This window comes from Myotis myotis, unplaced genomic scaffold (assembly GCF_014108235.1).
Source record: "Myotis myotis isolate mMyoMyo1 unplaced genomic scaffold, mMyoMyo1.p scaffold_m19_p_16, whole genome shotgun sequence".
NCBI classification, from domain to species: Eukaryota; Metazoa; Chordata; class Mammalia; order Chiroptera; family Vespertilionidae; genus Myotis; species Myotis myotis.
In genome coordinates this window covers 8027090-8051499 of record NW_023416320.1, presented here as the reverse complement: position 1 = coordinate 8051499, position 24410 = coordinate 8027090, and the positions used below count along the sequence as shown (strand labels likewise).

The 24410-nt window shown below is 35.1% G+C and overlaps 1 protein-coding gene across 5 annotated transcripts in view; it reads left to right on the top strand.

Moving 5' to 3' along the window:
- VIRMA (vir like m6A methyltransferase associated) overlaps positions 1-24410 on the top strand; it is a 55740-nt gene that overhangs the window by 7918 nt on the left and 23412 nt on the right. For 2 of the 5 annotated variants that reach the window (XM_036337721.1, XM_036337719.1), the window contains exons 3-15: positions 1405-1491; positions 2538-2586; positions 4271-4439; positions 6452-6574; positions 8289-8549; positions 10456-11596; positions 14609-15100; positions 16243-16397; positions 18422-18504; positions 21381-21474; positions 21611-22155; positions 22704-22939; positions 23409-23661. In XM_036337721.1, the coding sequence (XP_036193614.1) occupies positions 1405-1491; positions 2538-2586; positions 4271-4439; positions 6452-6574; positions 8289-8549; positions 10456-11596; positions 14609-15100; positions 16243-16397; positions 18422-18504; positions 21381-21474; positions 21611-22155; positions 22704-22939; positions 23409-23661 (3688 nt within the window). The remainder of the gene's footprint in view (positions 1-1404; positions 1492-2537; positions 2587-4270; positions 4440-6451; positions 6575-8288; positions 8550-10455; positions 11597-14608; positions 15101-16242; positions 16398-18421; positions 18505-21380; positions 21475-21610; positions 22156-22703; positions 22940-23408; positions 23662-24410) is intronic. The other 3 variants (XM_036337722.1, XM_036337723.1, XM_036337724.1) reach the window with 2 other exon arrangements.

Here is a 24410-nt window from a genome sequence, read left to right as displayed (position 1 = left end):
ATATCATTATAAACTTAAAAAGAGTAATTACTTGGCCTAAGTATTAGTTTAAAATTTTTCTTCTTCATTCATTTTCCTTTAAATTAGTGGAAATAGGTTTATAGTAATTTCCCAAAATATTCTAGGGTGGCATAATGTAGTAGATGAAGTATTTTTAATCTTTTTCCTTGAAAATAAATAAGAATTAGTCTGAATATTTAGAAATAGATTTTTATTATGTAATTACACTTTTTAATACTATTTTAAAAATAATCAGTTTTCCTGACTTATTGACAATCTTCTTAGCCTGGTACATATGTCTTTTTAAAAATATGTAGCTTCACATTAGTCATTAGTTGTACTTAGCAAGTTGTTATTTGAAGCTTCTCTTTTTTTAGGCTCTGTTGGAAATAAAATGCAACACATGGTCACTAACATGGAGTTGCTGATAATTTTATAACAACTGATATAAAACAGGATTTTGATCTTTGTAATATGAATATTCATCTTTTGATTTTAATTACATGGAGATCTAAACTAAATTTTGGTTGTGGAAACATGATATATATATAATAAATATAACTATATGGATTTTTAGCATATAGCCTACATATTAAACTTATATATCAATACCACATTTCATTATGTGCATGCTGTGATAGCTCATTTTCTATTATGTGGAATTAAACCAGCTACTTAGTGGTAAGTGTTATGGTACATATTCAAAGTTAAGGACTCATTTTTTCATAATTGTGATATAAAATCTTCACATATTTTCAGGTCATTCAAAAGTAAAACAAATGCAAAACAAAGCAAGAATGTTTACTGTTTAAGCTGAGAAATCATTATGATTGACTCTTTTTTTCCATGTTTAAGGAAATAAAAATTAATGTTTTTTATAATTTCTTTTCTTCCTACTTTTCCTATAAAGGGAGAATTTGTAGAAGGGAAAGGAGTGATGATAGTGTATCCTGCAGTCTGATTGTATTGCTTTTGGTTAAGAACGGTCTATTAGTTATCTATTGCTGCATAACAAATTAAATGAGTTTAGCAGCCTAAAACAGTAAAACATTTATTATCTCACTATTTCTGAGGGTCAGGAATCTGGAAGTAGCATAGTTGGCTCAAGTTTCCTCTTGAGGTTATGGTTAAGCTATGGGCCTGGCTGCAGAGTCCAGAGATTTGACGAGGGCTGGAGAATTTGTTTTGAACTCTCCTGTTGGCAGGAGATTTCAGTTCCTGGCCAGGAGATCGTCTCTTTGAGGTGCTCATGTCAAACATGGAGTCCTCAAGAGTTATTTAAATCTTAGGAATATTATATCTTAATTCTAGAATTGATCTTAAATTTGTAATTACTTTTTTTTTGGTTATAATTTGAACTGTTTATTGCAAAGGCTGACATTTTCAACTTTGTTTTATTCGCAGGGAGACATCTCCGCACACGTTTCAGTTAGACTTATTCTTTAACAATGTAAGCAAACCAAGCGCCCCTGTTTTCGATAGATTGGGAAGGTATGTACCTACTGGGTTATTTCACCAGAAACTCATGAATTAGTAAGCAGGCCTCTTCGTTTTTTAGATAGACGAAGGATATATTTGGTGGTAGACTCCAGACCCCAGGGTTTAATTTTATCAGTTGGCAATATTAAAGAAGTGACATGCTCCTAAAAAGATGTTGAGTTTATTTACAAAATAAAATTTTAACTGTATGAAACATTAGCCATCTTTTGTTTGCTTTTTATGGGTGTATTCATTTCTTATACATATCATGATTTGGAAAAGATTTCCTTTTGATTCTTACTAAACTATGTAAGTATATTGAAAGCTAATGTTTTGTCTGTTTTTTATATCACACTACTGCATAATTTAAAATTCCAATGAGAATTTTGTTAATAGGTAATTCCTTTTGGGATTATTTAATACATGTAGGTATTATTAAAACTAGTTGCTTTGATTTCTGCAAAATAATTGACCATTAAATGGGTTTACTTAGAATTCATTTATAAAATAAAAAATTTAAAAGGCAGGAAAAAAGGAAACATTTCTATGTTTATCAGGAATTAACAGTTTTTTTAGACTTAGTCTTTCATTGATTATTAAATTATATTGATAATTTAACCTTTTAATGATGAGAAGCTAGATAATCTGAAGCAGCTTATTTTTAATATTGTAGAATGTTTTTCTTATGTCAGTATCTATTTGATAAAAATAGGTGCCTTTTTAAATTTTGGTCCCAGTATAGTAAATTTTTTGAAGACTATAATGCTATGGTTCTTTACTCTGGCTGTACATTAGAATTGCTTGGGGGATTTTTAAAAAATACTGATACCTATACTCACCCCAAATCAATTATATTAGAAATCTCTACAGGGTTCGGTTTATACTTAAACACACACACACAAAACACTTTGGGGGGAGTAAATAAAACCCAAACTTTGTAGTTTATTAAATTAAAATTTAGCATGGTTTTATTAAAATATTTGAAACTAGGAAGACTTCTTCATGAACTGTAATGTTCAGTATTTGAGCCTACATATTTATTCCTACTCTTTTGGCAGCCTGGAATATGATGAGAATACGTCTATCATCTTTAGACCCAACTCAAAGGTAATTGTGGAAATAATTTTTCAATTTGTTACTGTTTGTTTTCACCTCCATTCAGAGTTTTTGGTCCAAGTAAACCAGTGATGCAGATTGTCAGCTTATTTGCGGGATATCATCATTACTTTCCTCTTGTATCCAGAAACTATTTTAAAATGGAGCAAAGACATTGTAATGTCATTCTTGACCTATAAAGCTCTTTTTTCTCCTAATTTTATATTTGAGTCAGGAAGAGGTCAGTGTCTGTGCTTTCCTTCTTATATTTAGGTGGGCAAGTTCAGAAGATGATAAATAGGTCATCTTATTTGCAGAATAAAAATATTAAACACTATTGTGCCTTAGTTAAGGTTTCCTAAAAAATACATATTTCATATTTCTTCCTTTCATATCAAAAGTATGCCTTTTTTCTTGATATACCAAATGCCATTCTAGAAGCATCTAGATCTGACTCATGGAAGATCTTAAATGCAAAAATAATTGTGCTCTAGTTTGAAATTACTCAGCACACTGTTTTTGGTAGGGTATGGGTGTTTAATCCTCTGAGCCCTGTTTGGACTAAAAATTTCCTTCCTTATTTCTTTATCTTCCTTCTAACTGGATTTCTGTTTAGAGTCTGTTAATCCGTGGGCATAGTCTTTAAGCCTTTTTTCTTGTTCTCAGTTTCCCTTTACTGGAGTTTGCTAGAGTTAGCCAGGAGAATAATAATTTGTTCCTTATTGTACCTCTAGAAGGGATTATATTACCACTTATTACTTCATCTTTACCTAACATGGTAGAGTGTAACGGGAACTCAGAAGTCATGGGCTAGTCCAGGTTTTTCTACTAACACTCTGATTTTCTTATTTGTTGGTAATATTTGCTCTGACTACCTCTCATAGTTATTGTGAATATAGAGGAATTAATGTAGATAAGTTCTGGAAAAAATTGTCATTTTTATTTTATAAGAGTATTGAAGATTAATGTCATTGATAAAGTCTTTGATCATTTTAGGAGAAAGTTTTGCATATTAATGTATTTTAAATAAAAGATGTAACATATATAAATATATGTCCTCCCTCAATTTATTGTCTTCAAATCTTTGGTAATCATTCACCCCATTTGACATTTGTGAGCAGATTAGTGACACATACACCGTGGTGTCATGTCATGTGTCACGCTGTAGGACTTTGTTGTCTAATGAATAATCCCATCCACCCACAGAGCAAAAACAATTGGTTTAATGCTTTGTAAGTACAACATGGCTACATAAAATATTACCTGCATGTTTGAGTTGGGCATGTAAAAAGAATGCTATTCAATATTATGGACTTTATAAATGTTGAGGCTGAGCACAATTTATACTTTTGTGCACCTCCATGACCCCTGTAACTATTGGAATTTAATTAATTAATTGGCAGTAACTCCCACTTAATTTCACTCTCATTTCTAATCCCTTAGGAATCTGTTACGCTTTTTGAACAGGATTCACATATGGTGTGGGACTGGTGATGTCCTTGAGACAGGGTTAGAGATGGTAACTCTAGAGGGCCATATAAAAGCTGTGCCTCTGGATGAATTTTCACCAGTATTGACCTTCGCATTTTCAGCATACTTTTAAGGACTTTAGTTGAACCACAAAGTAATTTGATATCAATTTACTTCTAGCATATTAAAACATTAATTTGAAAGATATTTTCCCCTAACAAATCAGGTGAATACTGACGGTTTGGTGCTAAGAGGCTGGTATAATTGTCTGACACTGGCAATATATGGATCAGTGGATAGAGTGATAAGTCATGACAGAGACTCTCCACCACCACCACCTCCACCTCCACCACCTCCTCAACCACAACCAAGTTTGAAAAAGAATCCAAAACATGGTGAGAACTTTAAACTTGCTTTTGTCAGTGACATTTATGTTGATTATAGCAGGAAAAAGGTAATACAGAGAGCTCTTCTATCTTTTGAACGTTGCTTAGGACTTGACAAGGTATTTATCAGTTTCCCATTCTTTCCTATAAGAGTTTCTTTTTATATTGGTTACATTTTATTTTCTTCCTCTACTTTCCTACAATGCTTCTAAAAATTATTTTTAAAAATGTAAATATGTAAATGATAATATAATCAAGTGGTTATTCATAGTTTACTGTAAAAATTATCTCTAAAAGAATTGAAGAAGCCTGGCCGGTGTTGCTCAGTGGTTGAGCCAGAAGGTCATGGTTCAATTCCTGATCAGGCCACATGCCTGGGTTCCAGGCTTGATCCCTGGTAGAGGGTGTGCAGGAGGCAGCTGATCAATGATGTTTCTCTCTCATTGATGTTTCTGCCTTTCTATCCCTCTCCCTTCCTTGCTCTAAAATCAATAAAAACATTTAAAAAAAAGAATTGAACAATAGGCAATAAATTTGGTATATATTTTTGGGATATTCATTTTAAAAAATAATTTTTTATTTTTCAATTACAGTTGTCATGTAATATTATTAGTTTCAGGTGTACAAGCCAGTGATTTATTTATATAACCCACAAAGTGATCACCGTAATTAATCTTGTACCCATCTGACACTATACATAGTTAATTCAATACTATTGACCATATTCTCTATGCTGTACTTTATATATATCCCCATGATTATTATGCAACTGCCAGTTTGTGCTTCTTTTTTTTTTAAGCTGCTTATTTTTCCAGAACCAGAATCCAATCAAGCATTTGGTTGTCTTTTAAGTTTTTGGAAACATAGAACAATCATCCCTGACCCTTTTTTTTAAATTTTTATTTCAGAGAGGGAGGGAGGGGAGCAAGGGATGGGGGAAGAGAGAGAGAGAGAGAGAGAGAGAGAGAGAGAGAGAGAGAGAGAGAGAGAGAGAGAGAGGGAGAGAGAAACATCAATGATGAGAGAGAATCATTGATTGGCTGCCTCCTGCATGCCCTTGGCCGAATCGAACCTGGGACCCTTCAGTCCGCAGGCCGACGCTCTTTCCATTGAGCCAAACTGACTAGGGCCAGTTTGTACTTCTTAATCCCTTCACTTTTTTCACCCATCTCTGCAGTTCTCCTCCCATCTGGCAAAAGTAAAAATGTTCTCTGCATCTGAGTCTACTTGTTTATTTTATTTTTTAGATTCCACATATAACTGAAACCAAATGTCATTTGTCTTTCTCTGTCGGACTTATTTCACTCAGCACAGTACACAGGTGCATCTGTTTTGTTGCAGATAGCAAGATTTTATTGTTTCTTGTGGCTGAGTCATATTCCATTATATGTACCCTTCATCCTCTTTGTTGAATGTATTAATAGATCATTTTTTTTTTATATATGTTTTATTGATTTTTTTACAGAGAGGAAGGGAGAGGGATAGAGAGTTAGAAACATCGATGAGAGAGAGACATCGATCATCTGCCTTCTGCACACTCCCTACTGGGTATGTGCCAGCAACCAAGGCACATGCCCTTGACCAGAATCGAACCCAGGACCCTTCAGTCCACAGGCTGATGCTCTATCCACTGAGCCAAACCGGTTAGGGCTGTATGAATGTATTATAGTCTAGTTAACCAGTCAGTCATTGAAGGATATTTAGGTAGTTTCCAGTTTTTGATTGTTGCACATAAAGCTGGTGTGAACATTCATGTACACCTTCCTGCAGAAAAATAAGTTAATTTCTCTGGGATAATGTCCAAGAGTATACACATTATATTTTGGTATGTGGAAAGTCAGAAACTCTAACTTTCATTAATATAAATTAGCAAAATTTCTATTTGACATCAGGACAGAAAAGTTGATCAATAAATCCTGAAGATGAAAAACTCAAATCATGAGTAGTATTTTTGTCATGCATTCATTTCTCTATACTTCAATCACTTGAAAGTTCTTTTTCTGTCTCTAATAAAACTCTAGCTGATGGGGAGAAAGAAGATCAGTTTAATGGAAGCCCTCCAAGACCACAGCCAAGGGGACCAAGAACTCCACCAGGACCCCCTCCACCCGATGATGATGAAGATGATCCTATGCCTTTGCCAGGTACAAATAAAATCAGTGCTAGTTTTTTTTAACCCTCTTGATTAATGTTAATAGTGCTTTTTGATTAAAGAAAAGAAATTAGATGCTAGTAATAAAATTTTGATGAATGGTCCTCCCCCTTTCTTATTGTGTATAATTCTTTATATTTTTTTGTTGGCATATGAACTTTTTAAAAAAACATCAGTTAATTCATTTAAAGCTGTCACAACATTGCTTTGAAAATAAAGTGTTAATGTGTTATAGTGTTATGCACAGAAGAGTACCAGTAAAAATAAGGACTATATAGTAGAAGAAATAAAAGTCTTCATATTTAATAGATAAGAGGAAAAGAACTAGTTTATGGTGTTAGAACATAAAATATTATACTTGATTAACTTTGTCTATGTAAAGTTGTATAGTATATACTCAATAGTTTTTAAAAACAAGCTTTTTATAAAAAGTATAAGCTAAATCATTCAAAATGTCACTAAGTAATTGCAGTTTCCAATCCTGCTGCCTCATGTTATTTAAACTATTAAAATAATCTGTGCCTTGAGGACCTGAATAGATGTTTTTGTAAAAAGGACATACAGATGTCCAATAGACATATGAAAAGATGCTCAACATTAATCACCAGGGAAATGCAAATTAAAACCACAATTAGCTATCACCTCATACCTGCCAGAGTAGCTATCATCAGTAAATCAACAAACAACAAGTGTTGGTGAGGATGTGGAGAAAAGAGAACTCTCATGCGTAGTTGATGGGAAGATAAATTAGTGCAGCCACTATGCAAAACAGTATGGAGGTTCCTCAGAAATTAAAAATAGAACTATCTGAGTCAATAATTCCACTTCTGGGTATTTATCCTAAAAAATCCAAAACACTAATATGAAAAGATATATGCACTCACATGTTTATTGCAGCATTATTTACAGTAGCCAAGATATGGAAGCAATCTAGGTGACCATTGTTAGACAAATGGATAAAGAAGAGATGATAAATATATACAATGGAATATTACTCAGTCATAAAAAATGAATGAAATCTTACTACTTGCAACAAAATGGATGGACATAAAGGGTATTGTGCTAAGTCAGACAGAGAAAAAAACAAAACCATATGATTTCACTTATATGTGGAATCTAAAAAGAAATAAATGAAGAAACAATAAACTTATAGAGAACAAATTGATAGTCGCCAGATGGAAGGGGTTAGGAGAATGGGTGAAGAAGGTGAAAGGGATTCAGAAGTACAGATTGACAGTTATAAATTGGTCATGGGGATATAAAGTAGAGCATTGGGAATACAGTGAGTATTGTTGGAATAACTGTGTATGGTGTCAGACAGTTACTAGACTTATCAGTGTGATCGCTTTTTATTCTTTTTTTTTTAATAAATTTTATTAATTTTTTACAGAGAGAAAGGGAGAGAGATAGTCAGAAACATCGATGAGAGAGAAACATCGATCAGCTGCCTTCTGCACATCTCCCACGGGAGATGTGCCCGCAACCCAGGTACATGCCCTTGACCGGAATCGAACCTGGGACCCTTCAGTCCACAGGCCGACGCTCTATCCACTGAGCCAAACCGGCTTTGGCAGTGTGATCGCTTTTTAAAGTATATAAACATCTAATGACTCTGCTGTACACCTGAGACGAATACAGTAATATTGTATGTTGTAAATGAAAAGTAAATTTTAAAAAATAATCTGTGCCTGAAATCAATTTTTCAGTGTCTGGTGACAAGGAAGAGGATGCTCCACATAGAGAAGATTACTTTGAGCCCATTTCTCCTGATCGGAATTCTGTTCCCCAAGAAGGTCAGTATTCTGATGAAGGAGAAGTAGAAGAGGAACAGCAAGAAGAAGGAGATGATGATGAGGATGATGTGGATGGAGAGGAAGAAGAGGATGAGGATGAGGATGATCGCCAAACAGTAGACAGTATTCCTGAAGAGGAAGATGAAGAGGAAGAAGGTGAAGATGATGAAGAAGGTGAGTTATATCAGCTAGGACTTTTTGGTTTTAAGTGCTAGAAGCTAATTTGATGTACCTTTGAGCTATGCAAAAGAATTTATAATAAACACTATAGGCCCGATGCACTAAATTTGTGCAAGGGTAGGCCTTTGCAGCCCTGGCTGCCTCCCGGCCCCAGCTGCCAGGGCCCTCACAGCTCCTGCTGTCTCGTGGCCCCGCCTCCTGCCCACAACTGCCTTGGTCTGGCGCTGCCTGCGTCTGCCACCACACACCTCTGATCCCCTGGTTCTGCAGAGCCCCCCAGTCGATTACTCCACAGAGGGTGGCCTGGGCTTCCCTCTTTGGGGCGATCACGGAGCCCCCGGATTGATCACCCCGCTGGCCGGTGGCCTGAGCCTCCCCCTGCGGGGCGATTGTGGGGCGATTGCAGCCCCCCTCCGCCCCCCCAGCAATCACATCCCACCCGCCTTGGCTGGTCTGTTGCCAGTGCGTGTCATAGCCATAGCGTCTGGACGGTTGTTCTGCTGTTTGGCTCTTTGGTCGATTTGCATATTATGCTTTTATTATTATAGATAGGCGCATTTAAGAAACCCAAGTGTTGGAACATAACTGGGCTTCCAGACTTGACTAGAGGTTGGATTTCCGTCTTGTCTTTGCTTTATATTGTTATTTTATATTCTGTCAACTAGTTTTTCTATTCACCCCACAGCTTTAATCTCCTCTTTTTATTCAACCAGTTTACCTGGCTGTATCTCGGTTCCATTTCCAGTTTCCTGGGAGAGAGATTTTGTTTGGCTTGCTACGCTATAAGTTGCGCTTTGATACCATCAGCTTTGATCAGGGAAGCAGGGTCATGCAGCAAATACATAGTGACTAAGAGTAAGGAATGTTGTTGTAAGATGGATGGAGTTCCTAAAGATGTCTGCCACCTAGGTATTTCAGCAAAAAGTTACATTAGTTTTAGAAATTCAGGGAGAAGAGAATTTCAGTACAGAAATATGTGATGGCATGATGCTAAAGACTACTTTAGGCTTTGCTTTTTTTAGAAGCAAAAACAAAGATACTCAAGCTGTTGGACTCCTCATTTGTCCAAGAAATGGCATATAATGTTAAAGCATTTATGCAAAATGACAGATAATCTGCCTTGTTTTTTCCTAAAATAATGAAGATTGGAGTTATTGTGCATCAGAGTGAGGCTCATTTCAGCATCACAGAGGCCCTTTTACAAGATATAAATAATTAGGTTGAGTGATACTTTCTTTTTAAAGAAGAGCCTTTTTTTAAAAAAAAATAGTTTATTGGTTTTTAGAGAAAGAGGAAAAGAGAGGGAAAGAGAGAAACATCAATGTGAGAGTCAACATCAAATGGCTGCCTCCTATACACCCCCTACTAGGATTTGAATCTGCAACCTGGGCATGTCCCCTGATCAGGAATCAAACTGACAACCTCTTGGTACATGGGATGGTATCCAACCAACTGAACCATACCTGCCAGGGCAAGTGATACTTTTTTAGCTTTTCCCATTCCCAGAACATCAAGTAATCCTTTTTTAGATGTATTGTAATTTGACTGGCAAATAGTAGTTAGATTTCAGATAGGCTATTTTCTTTATGAGAGGACATTTTAGTAGAGAAGGTGAGAGAATAAGGCTAGTTAATTTCTAATTTTTTTTTTGTGAGGAAAAGATACCTGTAGCATATTTAGTTGTAAAGCTGAGCAGAGATAATAGAAGACTTTGCTTATGAAGTTTCTTCATAATTATTATAAATGTTGGTAATTGTTAAGATGTTGGAGCAGAAGTTAATTTTGTTGAGGAAATCATTCTTTTTGCCATGCTATTAAATAAACTGTTTTTGATTAATTAGATTTTTTCCATGAAACAACAATGATGTAATATTTAAATATTATCCAAACTGATTTTCAGGGGATGATGGTTATGAACAAATTTCCAGTGATGAAGATGGAATTGCTGACTTGGAACGTGAAACATTTAAGTATCCAAACTTTGATGTTGAATACACTGCAGAAGACTTAGCTTCAGTCCCTCCTATGACATATGATCCATATGATAGGGAACTTGTGCCACTTTTATACTTCAGCTGTCCATACAAGACGACTTTCGAAATTGAAATCAGTAGAATGAAGGATCAAGGTCCAGAAAAAGAAAACTCAGGGGCAATAGAAGCCTCAGTGAAGTTAACTGAACTGTTAGATTTATATCGGGAAGACAGAGGTGCAAAATGGGTAACGGCTTTAGAAGAAATTCCAAGTTTAATAATAAAAGGATTAAGTTATTTGCAATTGAAAAACACGAAACAAGACTCCTTTGACCAGTTGGTAGACTGGACCATGCAAGCTTTAAATTTACAAGTAGCCCTTCGCCAACCCATTGCCTTAAATGTCCGACAGCTCAAAGCTGGGACCAAATTAGTGTCCTCACTAGCAGAATGTGGAGCTCAAGGAGTCATGGCCCTGCTCCAAGCAGGAGTGATCAATGGATTATTTGAGCTCCTGTTTGCTGATCATGTCTCATCTTCCCTTAAGTTAAATGCTTTTAAAGCTTTGGACAGTGTCATTAGTATGACAGAAGGAATGGAAGCTTTTTTAAGAGGTAGACAGAGTGAAAAAAGTGGCTATCAAAAACTTCTGGAGCTCATACTTTTGGATCAGACTGTGAGGGTTGTCACTGCTGGTTCAGCTATCCTTCAGAAGTGCCATTTCTATGAAATCTTGTCAGAGATTAAAAGACTTGGTGACCATTTAGCAGAGAAGACTTCATCTGTTCAGAACCACAGTGAACCTGATCATGACACAGATACTGGACTTGAAAGAACAAACCCAGAATATGAAAATGAGGTAGAGGCTTCAATGGATATGGATCTTTTGGAATCCTCAAATATAAGTGAAGGGGAAATAGAAAAGCTTATTAATCTCCTGGAAGAAGTTTTCCATTTAATGGAAACTGCACCTCATACAATGGTCCAACCTCCTGTTAAGTCTTTCCCAACGATGGCGCGTATTACTGGACCTCCAGAGAGGGATGATCCATATCCTGTTCTCTTTAGGTAAGGCTGCTTTGGTTTGGGGAAGTTATTTCACAGATGATTAGAGGCAATTAAATGTGGTTGATTTTTTAAAAAAATGTCTATGTAATGCATATCTGTGTAAGGATACTTGATATTTCAAAATAGCTGTGAGACTGAGAAGTATGTTACAGTGGGTGAACTGTATTTTGTTAGCATTTAAAGTAGTAATAGCAACTTAAGTTAAATATAGAATTATCAACAACAGTGCTTATATAAGCACATCCATGAGCAAGAATAAATGAGAAACTGCTGAGTTGCTTTTAGAAAGGTGGTATAAGAGGATGGGTGACATAGGAAGGAGAGCTTTTCTGTATGAACCTCTTTTTACCTTTATTCCTCTAATATATTGTAAGTTAAATTTATATTTTACTAACTTAACTTTAAAGTCCTGGTTAAACATATCTTTAAGTCTTAATTAGCATTTGTTTCTGCCATCTAACTTTCTTGTTATCTGTTGATAGAGTTTTGCCCACAGTAGATTTTTTAAATTTCCTTTTAATTTTTGAGACTTTTTTAGGGGCATTTTGTCTGTAAATAATTTTATAACTAATGGGAAAATGCTATTTTTATTATTTTATTTCCTATATCTGTGATTTATCTGATTGAATTTGCCTTGATTTGGGGCATAGTGCAGTAACACAAAATAGGGTGTTTGTTCACCCTTAAAGTCTATGCCTGTCCATTCTTGTTTTTAGCTGAAACAGATCTTGCCTTAGTTTGAGTTCTTATAAGGAGGAATAAGAGATAATATTTGCGAGAACAGTTATCTGTTATGAGGCCAAGAGTACAATTGTAGGGGTTTGGCTTAGAACAAGATAAAAGAAACCTTATGAATACACAAATATACATTTATAGTATGGAGAAGTAAAGGAGCCAAGACACTTCGCACTGGTCACTTTATTTTTAGTAAAGTGGGAGGTAAAGTCATGCACTGAGGATGACTGAGGGTAGTGAGTGTAGGAAATTTTCAAATAGTCACTCAGGAGAAACTAGTAATTAATGACCTATTAAATCTTGTTTTTTCCACTATAACTGAAGGAGATATGTTTGGGTATCAGACTTTAGGAAATAAAGAGTCTGAAATTCTACATTAAAGAATTCAGATTTTGTTTTTAGAATGTGGAAAGATCTTGAATATCGATATGATATGATCAAAGTTGTGTTTAAAGATTATTTGTTGCAAGATGTATTGCAGTGGAAAAGAAATTGGAGTTACTGGTTAGATAAACTGGTCTGAAGATTCTAGGTACTAGGTGTTGGGTTAAGTACTTGACCTAAATAATGGCATTTACAGGGAATGGAAAAACAGATATTATGCAACTATCAAGAGAATCTGTAAAAGAGCAGTTATTTGACTTGGCAAGTAGGCAAAAGACTGAGAAAGAGTTAAATGTGATTTTAGCTAGGGTAACTATTGGAACTGTGGTGGTTTTGTTGACAAAAACTGGTAAATCGGAGGGAGAATGAATTTTGAAAGGAGAAATAATTGCATTTTGGAAGTGTTCGTTTGAAATGATGGCAGTACTCTAATGTCCTGTGTTGTGGTCTCCAAAGTTTGCTAGGACTCACAGGACTCAGTGTTGTACTCACACCTATGATTTATTACAGAAAAAAGATACAAAGCACAATCAACAAAGGAAGAAAATACATAGGGAGAAGCCTGGGGAACCAGTTGTAAGCTTCCAGAGTCCTCTGCCAGTGGAATTAAACAGGACCCAATTAATTCCCCAGAAAAAAATTGTGACAGCATGTGTGAAATGTTGCCATCTGAGGAATCTCATTAGAATATCAGCATCCAAGCTTACTGGGTGACAGCTACCCAGTATGTAGCATGAACCAGAATTCCAGACTCCCAGAAGGACAAGCAGCATCTTCTAAACAGCTAGCCCATTAATGATGTAGTTTTCCAATATAATAGAAAATTTAATAAGTAGGAAATTACCCTAAGGCTTCAAATTACATATTGTTTGCACAAACAGTTTAGGCACAGTGAGTATTCCTAACAGCTGGGCGGTGGGAACCCTCCCCAAATTCAAATCCCAGAAGCCAACTAAAGGCCAATCTTGCAAGCAATCCTTTCTAAGAATAAGCAGTCGAAGGCCTGTCATGTTAACTGGTTTCTGAATAAGGTCATTCATGATGTTCTTAGAGCAGTGTAATTATGGAGTTTTGTCTTCTTGAGAATTCTGTTTGCCTTTATGTAATCCTACTAAGGGTGTTTATTATGAAAAAGAAGCCTAAATTTAAGCAATAATATTATTGAAGAGACAATTTTATACTGTGTGATTCTAACTATATGTATGCTGGGAGAGGCAAAACTGGAGACAGTAAAAAAGATCAGTGATTTCTAAGGGTTGTGGGGAGGAAGGCATGAATAGGTGGAGGATAAAGTATTTTCGGGACAATGAAAATACTCAGTATCAGTAGCAGTTGGGTCTATTTTGGGCTGCTGAGTAAATTTGGAATTTTTCTACTACAACTCTGTATGCTAAGAAATGATTCTTGGATTTGATAGAAGAGTGCTACGTATAGTGGTAATAATAGTCAAATACTAAAAATTGATAATTTGACATTTTTTTCTTTAGAGGTACTAATTACTTATAATAAATCCAAATTTTTATAGTATATGTTCTATATTTTCTTAGATACACTAATTCAGATGTGCCATGGGTAAATTAGGACTATGCTGAAAAAGGAGCATTTGATAAATAGCCTGGTAAAAAGGACCAGAATTTAAAGTCAGGATTGATCCTGGAAAGAGAAAACTTGTCAACATTTATTCAACATCTGTTGAATGCTATCAGGGAAAAAGCCTCACAGAACTTTCATGTTTCTTTGGGAAAATTTGCTACTCACATTATGTTTTTAGTTGAAGTATATTGCTGAGGATAAAGATTATGGCCATTAAAATTTTTACCTCTCCTGTCTAATGACTACTGAGTAAATGAAGAACGTTTCACACTGACTTAATATATATCAATTTTTCTGCAGGTATCTTCACAGTCACCACTTCCTGGAGTTGGTTACCTTGCTTCTGTCAATTCCAGTAACAAGTGCCCATCCTGGTGTGCTGCAAGCCACAAAAGATGTCTTAAAGTTTCTTGCACAGTCACAAAAGGGTCTTCTTTTTTTTATGTCAGAATATGAAGCAACAAATTTGTTGATCCGGTCTTTATGTCACCTTTATGATCAAGATGAAGAGGAAGGTCTCCAGTCTGATGGTGTTATTGATGATGCATTTGCCTTGTGGCTACAGGACTCAACACAAACATTGCAGTGTATTACAGAACTGTTCAACCATTTTCAGCGTTGTACAGCCAGTGAAGAAACTGACCATTCAGATCTCTTGGGAACCCTTCACAACCTTTATTTGATTACTTTTAATCCTGTGGGAAGATCAGCTGTTGGCCATGTTTTTAGTCTTGAGAAAAATCTCCAAAGTCTTATCACTTTAATGGAGTACTATTCCAAAGAAGCCTTAGGGTAATTTCCTACTTATTCAATTTCCTATTATATTGGAAAACTACATCATTCATGGGCAGGTTGTTTAGAAGGTGTTGCTTGGAAAGTAAAAACTAGAACTATTGCGTTGAATAACACATAACTTATTAATTTAAGGATTAGAATGACAGTAACCTAAAAAATAGAAAAAGTGGCTGTGACAATGAAGTGGATCTTTTAGCAGCTTCTTCCTGTGGTGCTGACAAAGATTGCAGCTGTAGTGTTCCTGCTAATTTGTGTGGAGGGAATCCCAAGCACAGGAATATGTACCTTGAGAGTAAGGAGGACTATCTTGCTGTCTTCTGCCCTCTAAACTATTCGTGGTGCTCTGGTTTAAGAAGTGCTTTGACTGGGTGGGGAATTGAGAATGATGATCATTTTCAAGGCCTGTCCAGTAGGGCAGAAGGTTTTAGCGTATGAGCAGAGAAACATGCTCTTCCTGGCTCGTGTCACACAAAGCAGTGGCATCCAGCTAACTGACCTCGCAGCTGGGTCTTGATATGACTCTCTGAGTGACAGGTCTTTTAGGGAAAAGCAGGCAGCAGTGGTTTCTATTGGAGCTGTATCTTAATCAGTTCTGTAGTGGAAGACTGAATGATGATGGCAGTAGATTGAGTCAGCATACTTGTTCCTGTTTATCCAGAGTGGACAAACATTTTAAAGTGTTACTTTCTAATCTTTCATTGCTAATGAAGTATATTTGTTAATATTTCATTATTATTATGATCTTACTTCTTAGTAGAATTTCACTCCCATTGTGATATGCTTTGTTTATATACAGTGGGGCCTTGACTTCCGAGTGTCCCGACTAACGAGTTTTTTGAGATACCAGCTGTCTCTCCGCCGATTTTTTGCATTGAGTTGATAGAGTAATTTGAGTTAACCAGCTCCTTAACGAGCTCGGTCTCCAAACGAATTAAACTCGTAAGTCAAGGCCCCACTGTACTTTTTTAAGTAGTGTTTTTAGGTGAAATTTAAAATCTGATTTCTTGTCTTCAGGAAATTACTCAGGTTTCATTGTAAAATTCCTTGGTCTCTTTAAAACTAAATAGAAAAAAATGTTTAAAATTATTCCTGAAAAATTGTTTTTGTACCAAAAACTTTAAAATCTTATTTTGTTTCAGTGATTCCAAGTCTAAGAAGTCAGTAGCTTATAATTATGCATGCATACTTATTTTGGTGGTGGTTCAGTCTTCCAGTGATGTCCAAATGCTAGAACATCATGCAGTATCTCTCTTGAAGCTTTGTAAAGCAGATGAAAATAATGCTAAATTGCAAGGTATGGTACTTGAGTTATTTTAAGCATTTATGATATGTGAAGGAAAAAGCCTTTATATATCTGTAATTAATACTTTATTATATTTTCATAATATACCTAGTAATACTCTGTTTTTAACTCCTTGAAAGTACCTTTTATGAAAGTATTTTATATGGTGTTCTTAAAAAGATTTTTAGGAAATTGCTGAAAGTACCTTTTTCTGGAGTGTCATGGAAATTGGTGGTTAGTTGAGGTTCCTAATAAAAATGGAAGAAGTAGTTTAAAAACAAACTCAGAAGTTCAGTTTTGTGTATAGTTTGCATGTGTATGTTTTTTCTATATATGTATTTCTAAGTACAACGCTGTTCTAAGTACAACTTAACCACAACTTAACCATTTGCGGTTGATAAACACGTGTAATCCTTAAAAGTGAAGAATAGTGAATATGACTATTATATTCTAAAGTATATAAATATGTTGAATGAAGTTTATGGCAAGCCTTATGTGGGCAGTCTTAAAAAGTTTAAGGTATCTAATTACAGGTTTTTATTATTTTATTTTGTTTCCTGGTTTGCTGACCTTACCAAGGAGAAAATTTGATAACATTGAGTAAATATTATAAATAGCATGTGGCTTTTTTTTCTTTCCTTTTTAAAAAATTTCTTATTTATTGATTTGAGAGAGGGGGATGGGTTACATTTTCCCACTTATGCATTTATTGGTTGAGTCCTGACGGGGGTCAAACCCGCAACCTTGGTGTATTGGTACGACGCTCTAACCAACTGAGCTACTCAGCTAGAGCCTTTTTTTCTTTCTAACTGGAAATTTTATATGTGATACTACCAGTAAAAGTTGGGTTGTAAACTCAACTTCCAAACTGGAAATAGATTTCCCCCTGAAGTATGCCTTTATAAAAGGAGGGCACACAGCATCTTCAGAGGTATTATTAATGCTTTACTAACTTATTCTGGGCAATGGGTGCACTTGTATTTGTTTTATTATTATTCCTTATATTTTTCACTTGAGCAATATAGTTTGTGTATATGAAAGAGTTAATTCTAAAATGCATAGGAAAATACTCATGTATGTAGTCGTAATCCTCATGAAGGAGTGTAGAACCAAGGAAGACATGACAGTACTTAGTTTCCTTTAGTCATTGCTATAAAGTGTCTGGAACTGGTATGTTACTTTTTATATTAGAATGCTTTTTTAAAAAAAATATTTTTATTGATATCAGAGAGGAAGGGAGAGGGAGAGAGAGAGAGAGAAACATCAATGATGAGAGATGTTCCCTGCACGTTCTCTACTGGGGATTGGCCTGCAACCCAGTCATATGCCCTTGACTGAATCGAAGCTGGGACCCTTCAGTGTGCAAACCGACGCTGTATTCACTGAGCCAAACTGGTTAGGGCTGTATTAGAATGCTTTTAAAGAAGCATTCGGTGATAGAGTATAGGTGTTGGCCATTCCTTTTAGGAGAGTTTTGAGTTCAGTTGTAAATAGTATATTTCATTCACGTTTGTTTTATAAACAAAGCTTGCTATTATTATTTTGGGGTGATAGTGTACTTTTATAAAGGCAAATTAGGAAAATGACAAAATTAAAAATTCATGTTAAGGGAAAAGGCACTTAGTAAATGTCCCCCCATGGGTTTGATCCTGTTAGAAATTAATAGATTTTGTGCATGCTTTTTTTAGAGTGTATGAGCAGTGACCGCATTAGGTGAATAAACTCTGTGTTATTAGTTTATAAGCAATCAGTTTTATTTAAAAATTTTCAATGTTACAAAAACAATTTAATTAGATTATCTTATTTAAGAATTATAAGCATTTACATTTTCAGATACCAAATACTAAAAGTGCGTTTATATTTCATTTAAAAGTTTAAGGAATTAGACATAAGTTCATCCCTGTATGAAATTTAGATTATTGAAATCAGTATGGTCTGATAATGTTTATCTTCGGAAAAGAGTACCATTATTTCCTTTGTTATAAAGGCTCTTATTTTAAAATATTATATTGTAAGTTACTCTTTTTGTTTTTAAGAACTCGGCAAATGGCTTGAACCTCTGAAAAATCTTAGGTTTGAAATTAACTGCATCCCAAACCTAATTGAATATGTTAAACAGGTAAGTAAAACTAAAAAGTGCCTGTTTTTATGAACTGTATGGTAGTATATAGTAATGGTGCATTAAATCACTTGTGTAGATAATGTAGTAATTGAGAAGTGTACTACTTGATTTACTAGACTTTATTTATAGATTGGTACATGAATGTAGGGGTGTGTGTACATACATGAACATACATGCACACAACCTCGTGCATTCTGCTGCTTTCCACTACCAGATTCTGTCATATTTTTTTCTCTCAAATCAAATCAGAGTAATATCGCCTACTGTTTTGATGACATTTACTAGAGTGTTTTAAAGTTAAATGCTACAAGAATATAACATATAATCATTTTAGTTAAGCTTTAGTGGAAGAGAATTTTCCATAAAAATTTTAGGTGAAAAGTGATGGAATCAGTTCCAGACAGTTGCAGTGGGGACTAGTTTTATTTTTGTTAATTTGGGATGGTCAGATTTGCAATTGAAATAATTCATAGCCATCCTGCCCAGCCTGTGTGCCTCAGTTGGTTGAATGTCATCCTGTGCACCAAGAGGTTGCTGGTTTGATTCTGGGTCAAGGCACATGCCCAGGTTGCAGCCTCAATCCCTGGTGAGGGGCATGCAGTAGGCAGCCAATCCGTGATTCTCTCTCAATGATGTTTCTATCTCTCTTTCCTCTTCCTTCCTCTCTAGAAAATCAATAAAACATTTTTTTAAAAGAAAGAATTCATAAAAAGTGAAAATCATACTATAAAATAAAAGGCTAATATGCAAATCGACCAAACAGTGGAATGACTGGTCACTATGACATGTGCTGACCACCAGGGGCAGACACTCAATGCAGGAGCTGCCCCCTTGGTGGTCAGTGCGCTCCCACAGAGGGAGTGCTGCTCAGCCAGAAGCCAGTTCACAGCTGGTGAGCACAGTGGCAGTGACAGGAGCCTCTCCTGCCTCTGCACAGTGCTAAGGACCCCTCGGGGCATGTCTGACTGCCAGATGTCCCCTGAGGGGTCCCGGACTGTGAGAGGGTGCAGACCAAGCTGAGGGACACCCCCCCTCTCCAGTGCACGAATGTCGGGCACCAGGCCTCTAGTATAATTTATAATATTACAGTTGAAAATTTATATAATTCAAGTAATTCATAATGAAAAATTCAATAAAATCATTGGCATTGTTAGTTTTGAATGTTTAAAATTTAGTTACCACAATGTGTATAAATACACATTGAGACCTAAAAATGCTTATAAATACATAAAAAAGTTTTACACTATAGGGGCAGAATGGACCTTGAGTGATCTCCTTTCATTTAACAGATGAGCTATGTGCGTGGTGTATATGTGTGTATGTTTGTGCATGTTTATAAATAATCTTGCTCTTGCAGTTGAAATATATGCAGTACATTATAAATCTGTTGCTATTCTGACCCAGCAACATGTCCATTTCGGTTTATCTGATTTAGAGTTTTCTAAACCGACTTGTCTGCCCTTATCTTTTCTTTTTACTCCATCTCTTCTGAGAGTACTTTCACCTCCCATGGTACCATCATATTCTTCTTTGTTTCTTTCTCTGTGCATCAGGTGACCATCTATGGCTTTCCATTATATTCAGTCTTTAATTTAGCAGAAGTATGGTAATGCCTGTAAATTTAGATGGTCATGTGTTTGGGGTGCTTGTGCATGGTCAGGAGAACATATGAAGTAGCCAATAAATATCAGATGGCCTACGTAAAAGCGTTTAACCAAAAAGAAATTTAGTTATAGAAATTTGAATTAATTACATGCTGTAATTAAAAGATTTTTTATTTTTATGTAAATCCTTATCCCATTAATTATGGTTATTATAAGCGACTCTCATTCCAAGATACACTAAAAACAATTGATTTAAGACTGAAACTTCACTGTGTGGCTCCCTGATGCCATCGTCATTTGTGGAATTGTTATAAGTCACAGGAAGAAATTAGAAGAAAAGATCCTCTAAGGTGCAAAACTATGAGGGAAAGGAACTTAAGTTTTTCTTTTGAAGTTAAAATTGAAATAGTAACATTTTAATGTTATTTCTTCAAAGTTTTTTTACACTATCTATATGCCGCCCTGTGGAAAGTAAAAAAGAAATTTAATCATAACTACCTGTTGTCAGGAAACAGTGCTAAGGACATAACAACTGTATTTTTATTTCTTCTAACCATGCCCCAACTCACCATCATAACCAGACTCCTGTGGTATCTGCACTTTTAAAAAATGTATGTTACGTAGTTCTAAACATTTCTGATTACTTCTTCAGTTTTTCTTTGTTTTTTTTAATCCTCATAAGAGGATATATTTATTGATTTGACAGAGAGAGGAAAGGAGAGAAACATCAGTGTGAGAGAGAAACATCAGTTGGTTGCCTCCTATACATACCCAAACCAGGGATCAAATTCACAGCCCTTTTGGTACACGGGATGACGCTTCAACCAACCGAGCCACTCGGCTAAGGCTGCTTCTTCAGTTTTGAAAGGTTTATTACCTGTAGTGCTTTGTAGCATTAGTCATTGGTTCATTTTCGGGAGAGAGGATGCATAGAAAGAATATACAAAAAGGAGCTACTTTACATTCTTATTACAGAGAGTCTAATACATATTTCTGTGTGTTACTTTTGTTTTAGTACTTTTTAACATGCGTGTACTATACAGTTATTTATTTTATTTACATAATATCATATGCTACAACATATGCCAAAGTTCAGATAACTTTTATAAACTTTATCAGCCTAATTTAAGTTTTAAATAAGAAATTTATTTAACTTCAGAAATTTATGTAAATTTGAAACTCATATTTTTAACTAATGCCTTCTCTGGAATTTTCTCTTGGTCTGATAGGTAACAAGAAATTAAACTTTGTTTATTTTTATTTTTAAAGAATATTGATAACTTGATGACTCCAGAAGGAGTTGGCCTTACCACTGCCTTGCGTGTTCTCTGTAATGTGGCATGCCCACCACCCCCTGTTGAAGGTAATATGACTATTATACTCTTAAAACTACTAATTTTTAAGCCTAGTATGAGTATCATTTATTAAATAAAATATTCAAAAATCTTAACTGATTATTAACATGCAATTAATTAGTTTTCTTTTTCTCTTATATAAAGGTCAACAGAAAGATCTGAAATGGAATCTTGCTGTTATTCAGCTTTTTTCTGCTGAAGGAATGGACACCTTTATTCGGGTTCTGCAAAAATTGAACAGTATTTTGACTCAGCCTTGGAGGCTCCATGTCAACATGGGGACTACTCTTCACAGAGTTACTACTATTTCAATGGCTCGCTGCACACTCACCCTTCTTAAAACTATGTTAACAGAACTCCTGAGAGGTGGCTCCTTTGAGTTTAAGGATATGCGTGTTCCTTCAGCACTTGTGACTTTACACATGCTCCTGTGCTCTATCCCCCTCTCAGGTCGTTTGGACAGTGATGAACAGAAAATTCAGAATGATATCATTGATATCTTACTGACTTTTACACAAGGAGTTAACGAAAAACTCACAATCTCAGAAGAGACTCTGGCCAATAATACTTGGTCTTTAATGTTAAAAGAAGTTCTTTCTTCAATCTTAAAGGTTCCTGAAGGATTTTTTTCTGGACTCATACTCCTTTCAGAGCTGCTGCCTCTACCATTGCCCATGCAAACAACTCAGGTATCACTTCCATATAACATGCATCTTATAAATGACTGCAGTAACACTTTTTTAAAAGCCAGTGATTTTGTTAAAAAACAAAAAAACAAAAACAAAACCTTCATCCCCTTTCCCTAAAACAGACATAAAATAACTGGATGAGGGTGAGATAAAACTGAAGCAAGTCGGTCATTAAGGGAATATGAGGGTGCCATTTAAAATAAATTTTTGTTAATGTGAATTTTATTATGCTGTTATGTATACTTGTACTTCTGTTATTTTTAAATCTTTTTTTCTCCTTTATTATGTATTAGAATTTGCCATTTACTAGGTCACTTCACCAATGGACTCTGCTCTACTGACTGCTAACCTGAGAACAATAAGATTTTTTTAAATGCATTGAATTCAAGCAAATGTTTAATTGTATAATAGATGTTTTAAGCACCTTAAATGTTTTCAGCATGCAGTAAAGATGTTCTTTTTATAATAGTTCTTCCTGAACAGGTTTTTGTGACTATAAATAAATATTTTAAAAATCTACGAACACATACATTATACTTTTTTAACAGGTTATTGAGCCACATGATATATCAGTGGCACTCAACACCCGAAAATTGTGGAGCATGCACCTTCATGTTCAAGCAAAGTTGCTCCAAGAAATAGTTCGCTCTTTCTCTGGCACAACCTGCCAGCCCATTCAACATATGTTACGGCGTATTTGTGTTCAATTGTGTGACCTTGCCTCACCAACTGCACTTCTGATTATGAGAACTGTGTTGGATTTGATTGTAGAAGACTTGCAAAGGTATTTTTCATTTTGCATTAAATTTTTTTTCAAGTTATTCTTGACACAGACAGATACATATTTTTTCACTTAGAATTTGGAAACCAGGGTTTAGAATGCTCAGATAAGATTCACAAATGTACACCACATATACACAAATACACATATACATATACACACATCTATACGAGTATATTTAGATTATTTTTTATTAGAATATTTTTATTTCATTATTTCATGTGCAGATTGCTTGGAAGGCCTTGATTTTGGGTGTTTGAAAGGTGAACCATAAAGTACTTTGATTTAAGAAAATATATTATTGAAAACCTAAATTTACAAAATTTTATAATTGTAAAATTCCAGAGAAGTCATTTTGAAATGTTTTAATACAAGATTGGTGTAAGTTGATATGTGTTGAAAAACAAATATTAGTTAAATAATACCTTAAAATTAAGAACGTTGTTTATTAAATGTATTGATTTTATTTCAGCACTTCAGAAGACAAAGAAAAACAGTATACTAGCCAAACCACCAGGCTGCTTGCTCTTCTTGATGCTCTGGCCTCACACAAAGCTTGTAAATTAGCTATTTTGCATCTAATTAATGGAACTATTAAAGGTGATGAAAAATATGCAGAGATATTCCAGGATCTGTTAACTTTGGTGCGGTCTCCTGGAGACAGTGTTATTCGCCAACAGTGTGTTGAATATATCACATCCATTTTACAGTCTCTCTGTGATCAGGTATTTATGGTTACTTTATAAATTGTGTGTGTGTGTGTTGATGTAAAGCTGTTGATGTAACTCTTAGCTGTGAACAAGGAGATTTCACCTGTTTTATTACTCCTGCTACTGTTCAGGGAGATGAATTTGAGTAGGAACCAACAATGAAATGATTTGGTGCTTCAGAGCTTCCTTTGGGTGTGTACTTTATAAGTTTCTTTGAAGAGCTTTTTCCTTTTCTTTATGAAATTGCCTCCTTGCATAGTTGCCTGATGTGCCACAGTATTTTGGGAGGAGGTTAGTTTTGTCTGGTATGTTTATTTTCTTTTTAATTATATTAAACACCAATTCATTCTTAAATTTTATGGCTTTGTGATTAGTTGAATTAATACCATGGTTTCCTGTTAGGGCAACTTTTTTTAATATATTAAAAAAATTTTCAATCACAGTTAACATACAGTATTCTATTCGTTTCAGCTATACAACATAACGATTAGACATTCATATAATTTATGATCGCCCTGATAAGCCTAGTATCCATCAGACTCCATACATAGTCATTACAATATTATTGGCTATAATCCCTTATACTGTACTTTATATCCCTTGGCTGTTTTTATAGGTGGCAATTGGTGCATCTTAATCCCTCCCCCTTTTTCACCTGTCCTCACAGCCCCCCTCTCATCCAGCAACCATAAAATGTTCTCTGTATCTGTGAGTTTGTTTATTCCTTTATTTTTGTTTTGATTCCACATATGAGTGAAATCATA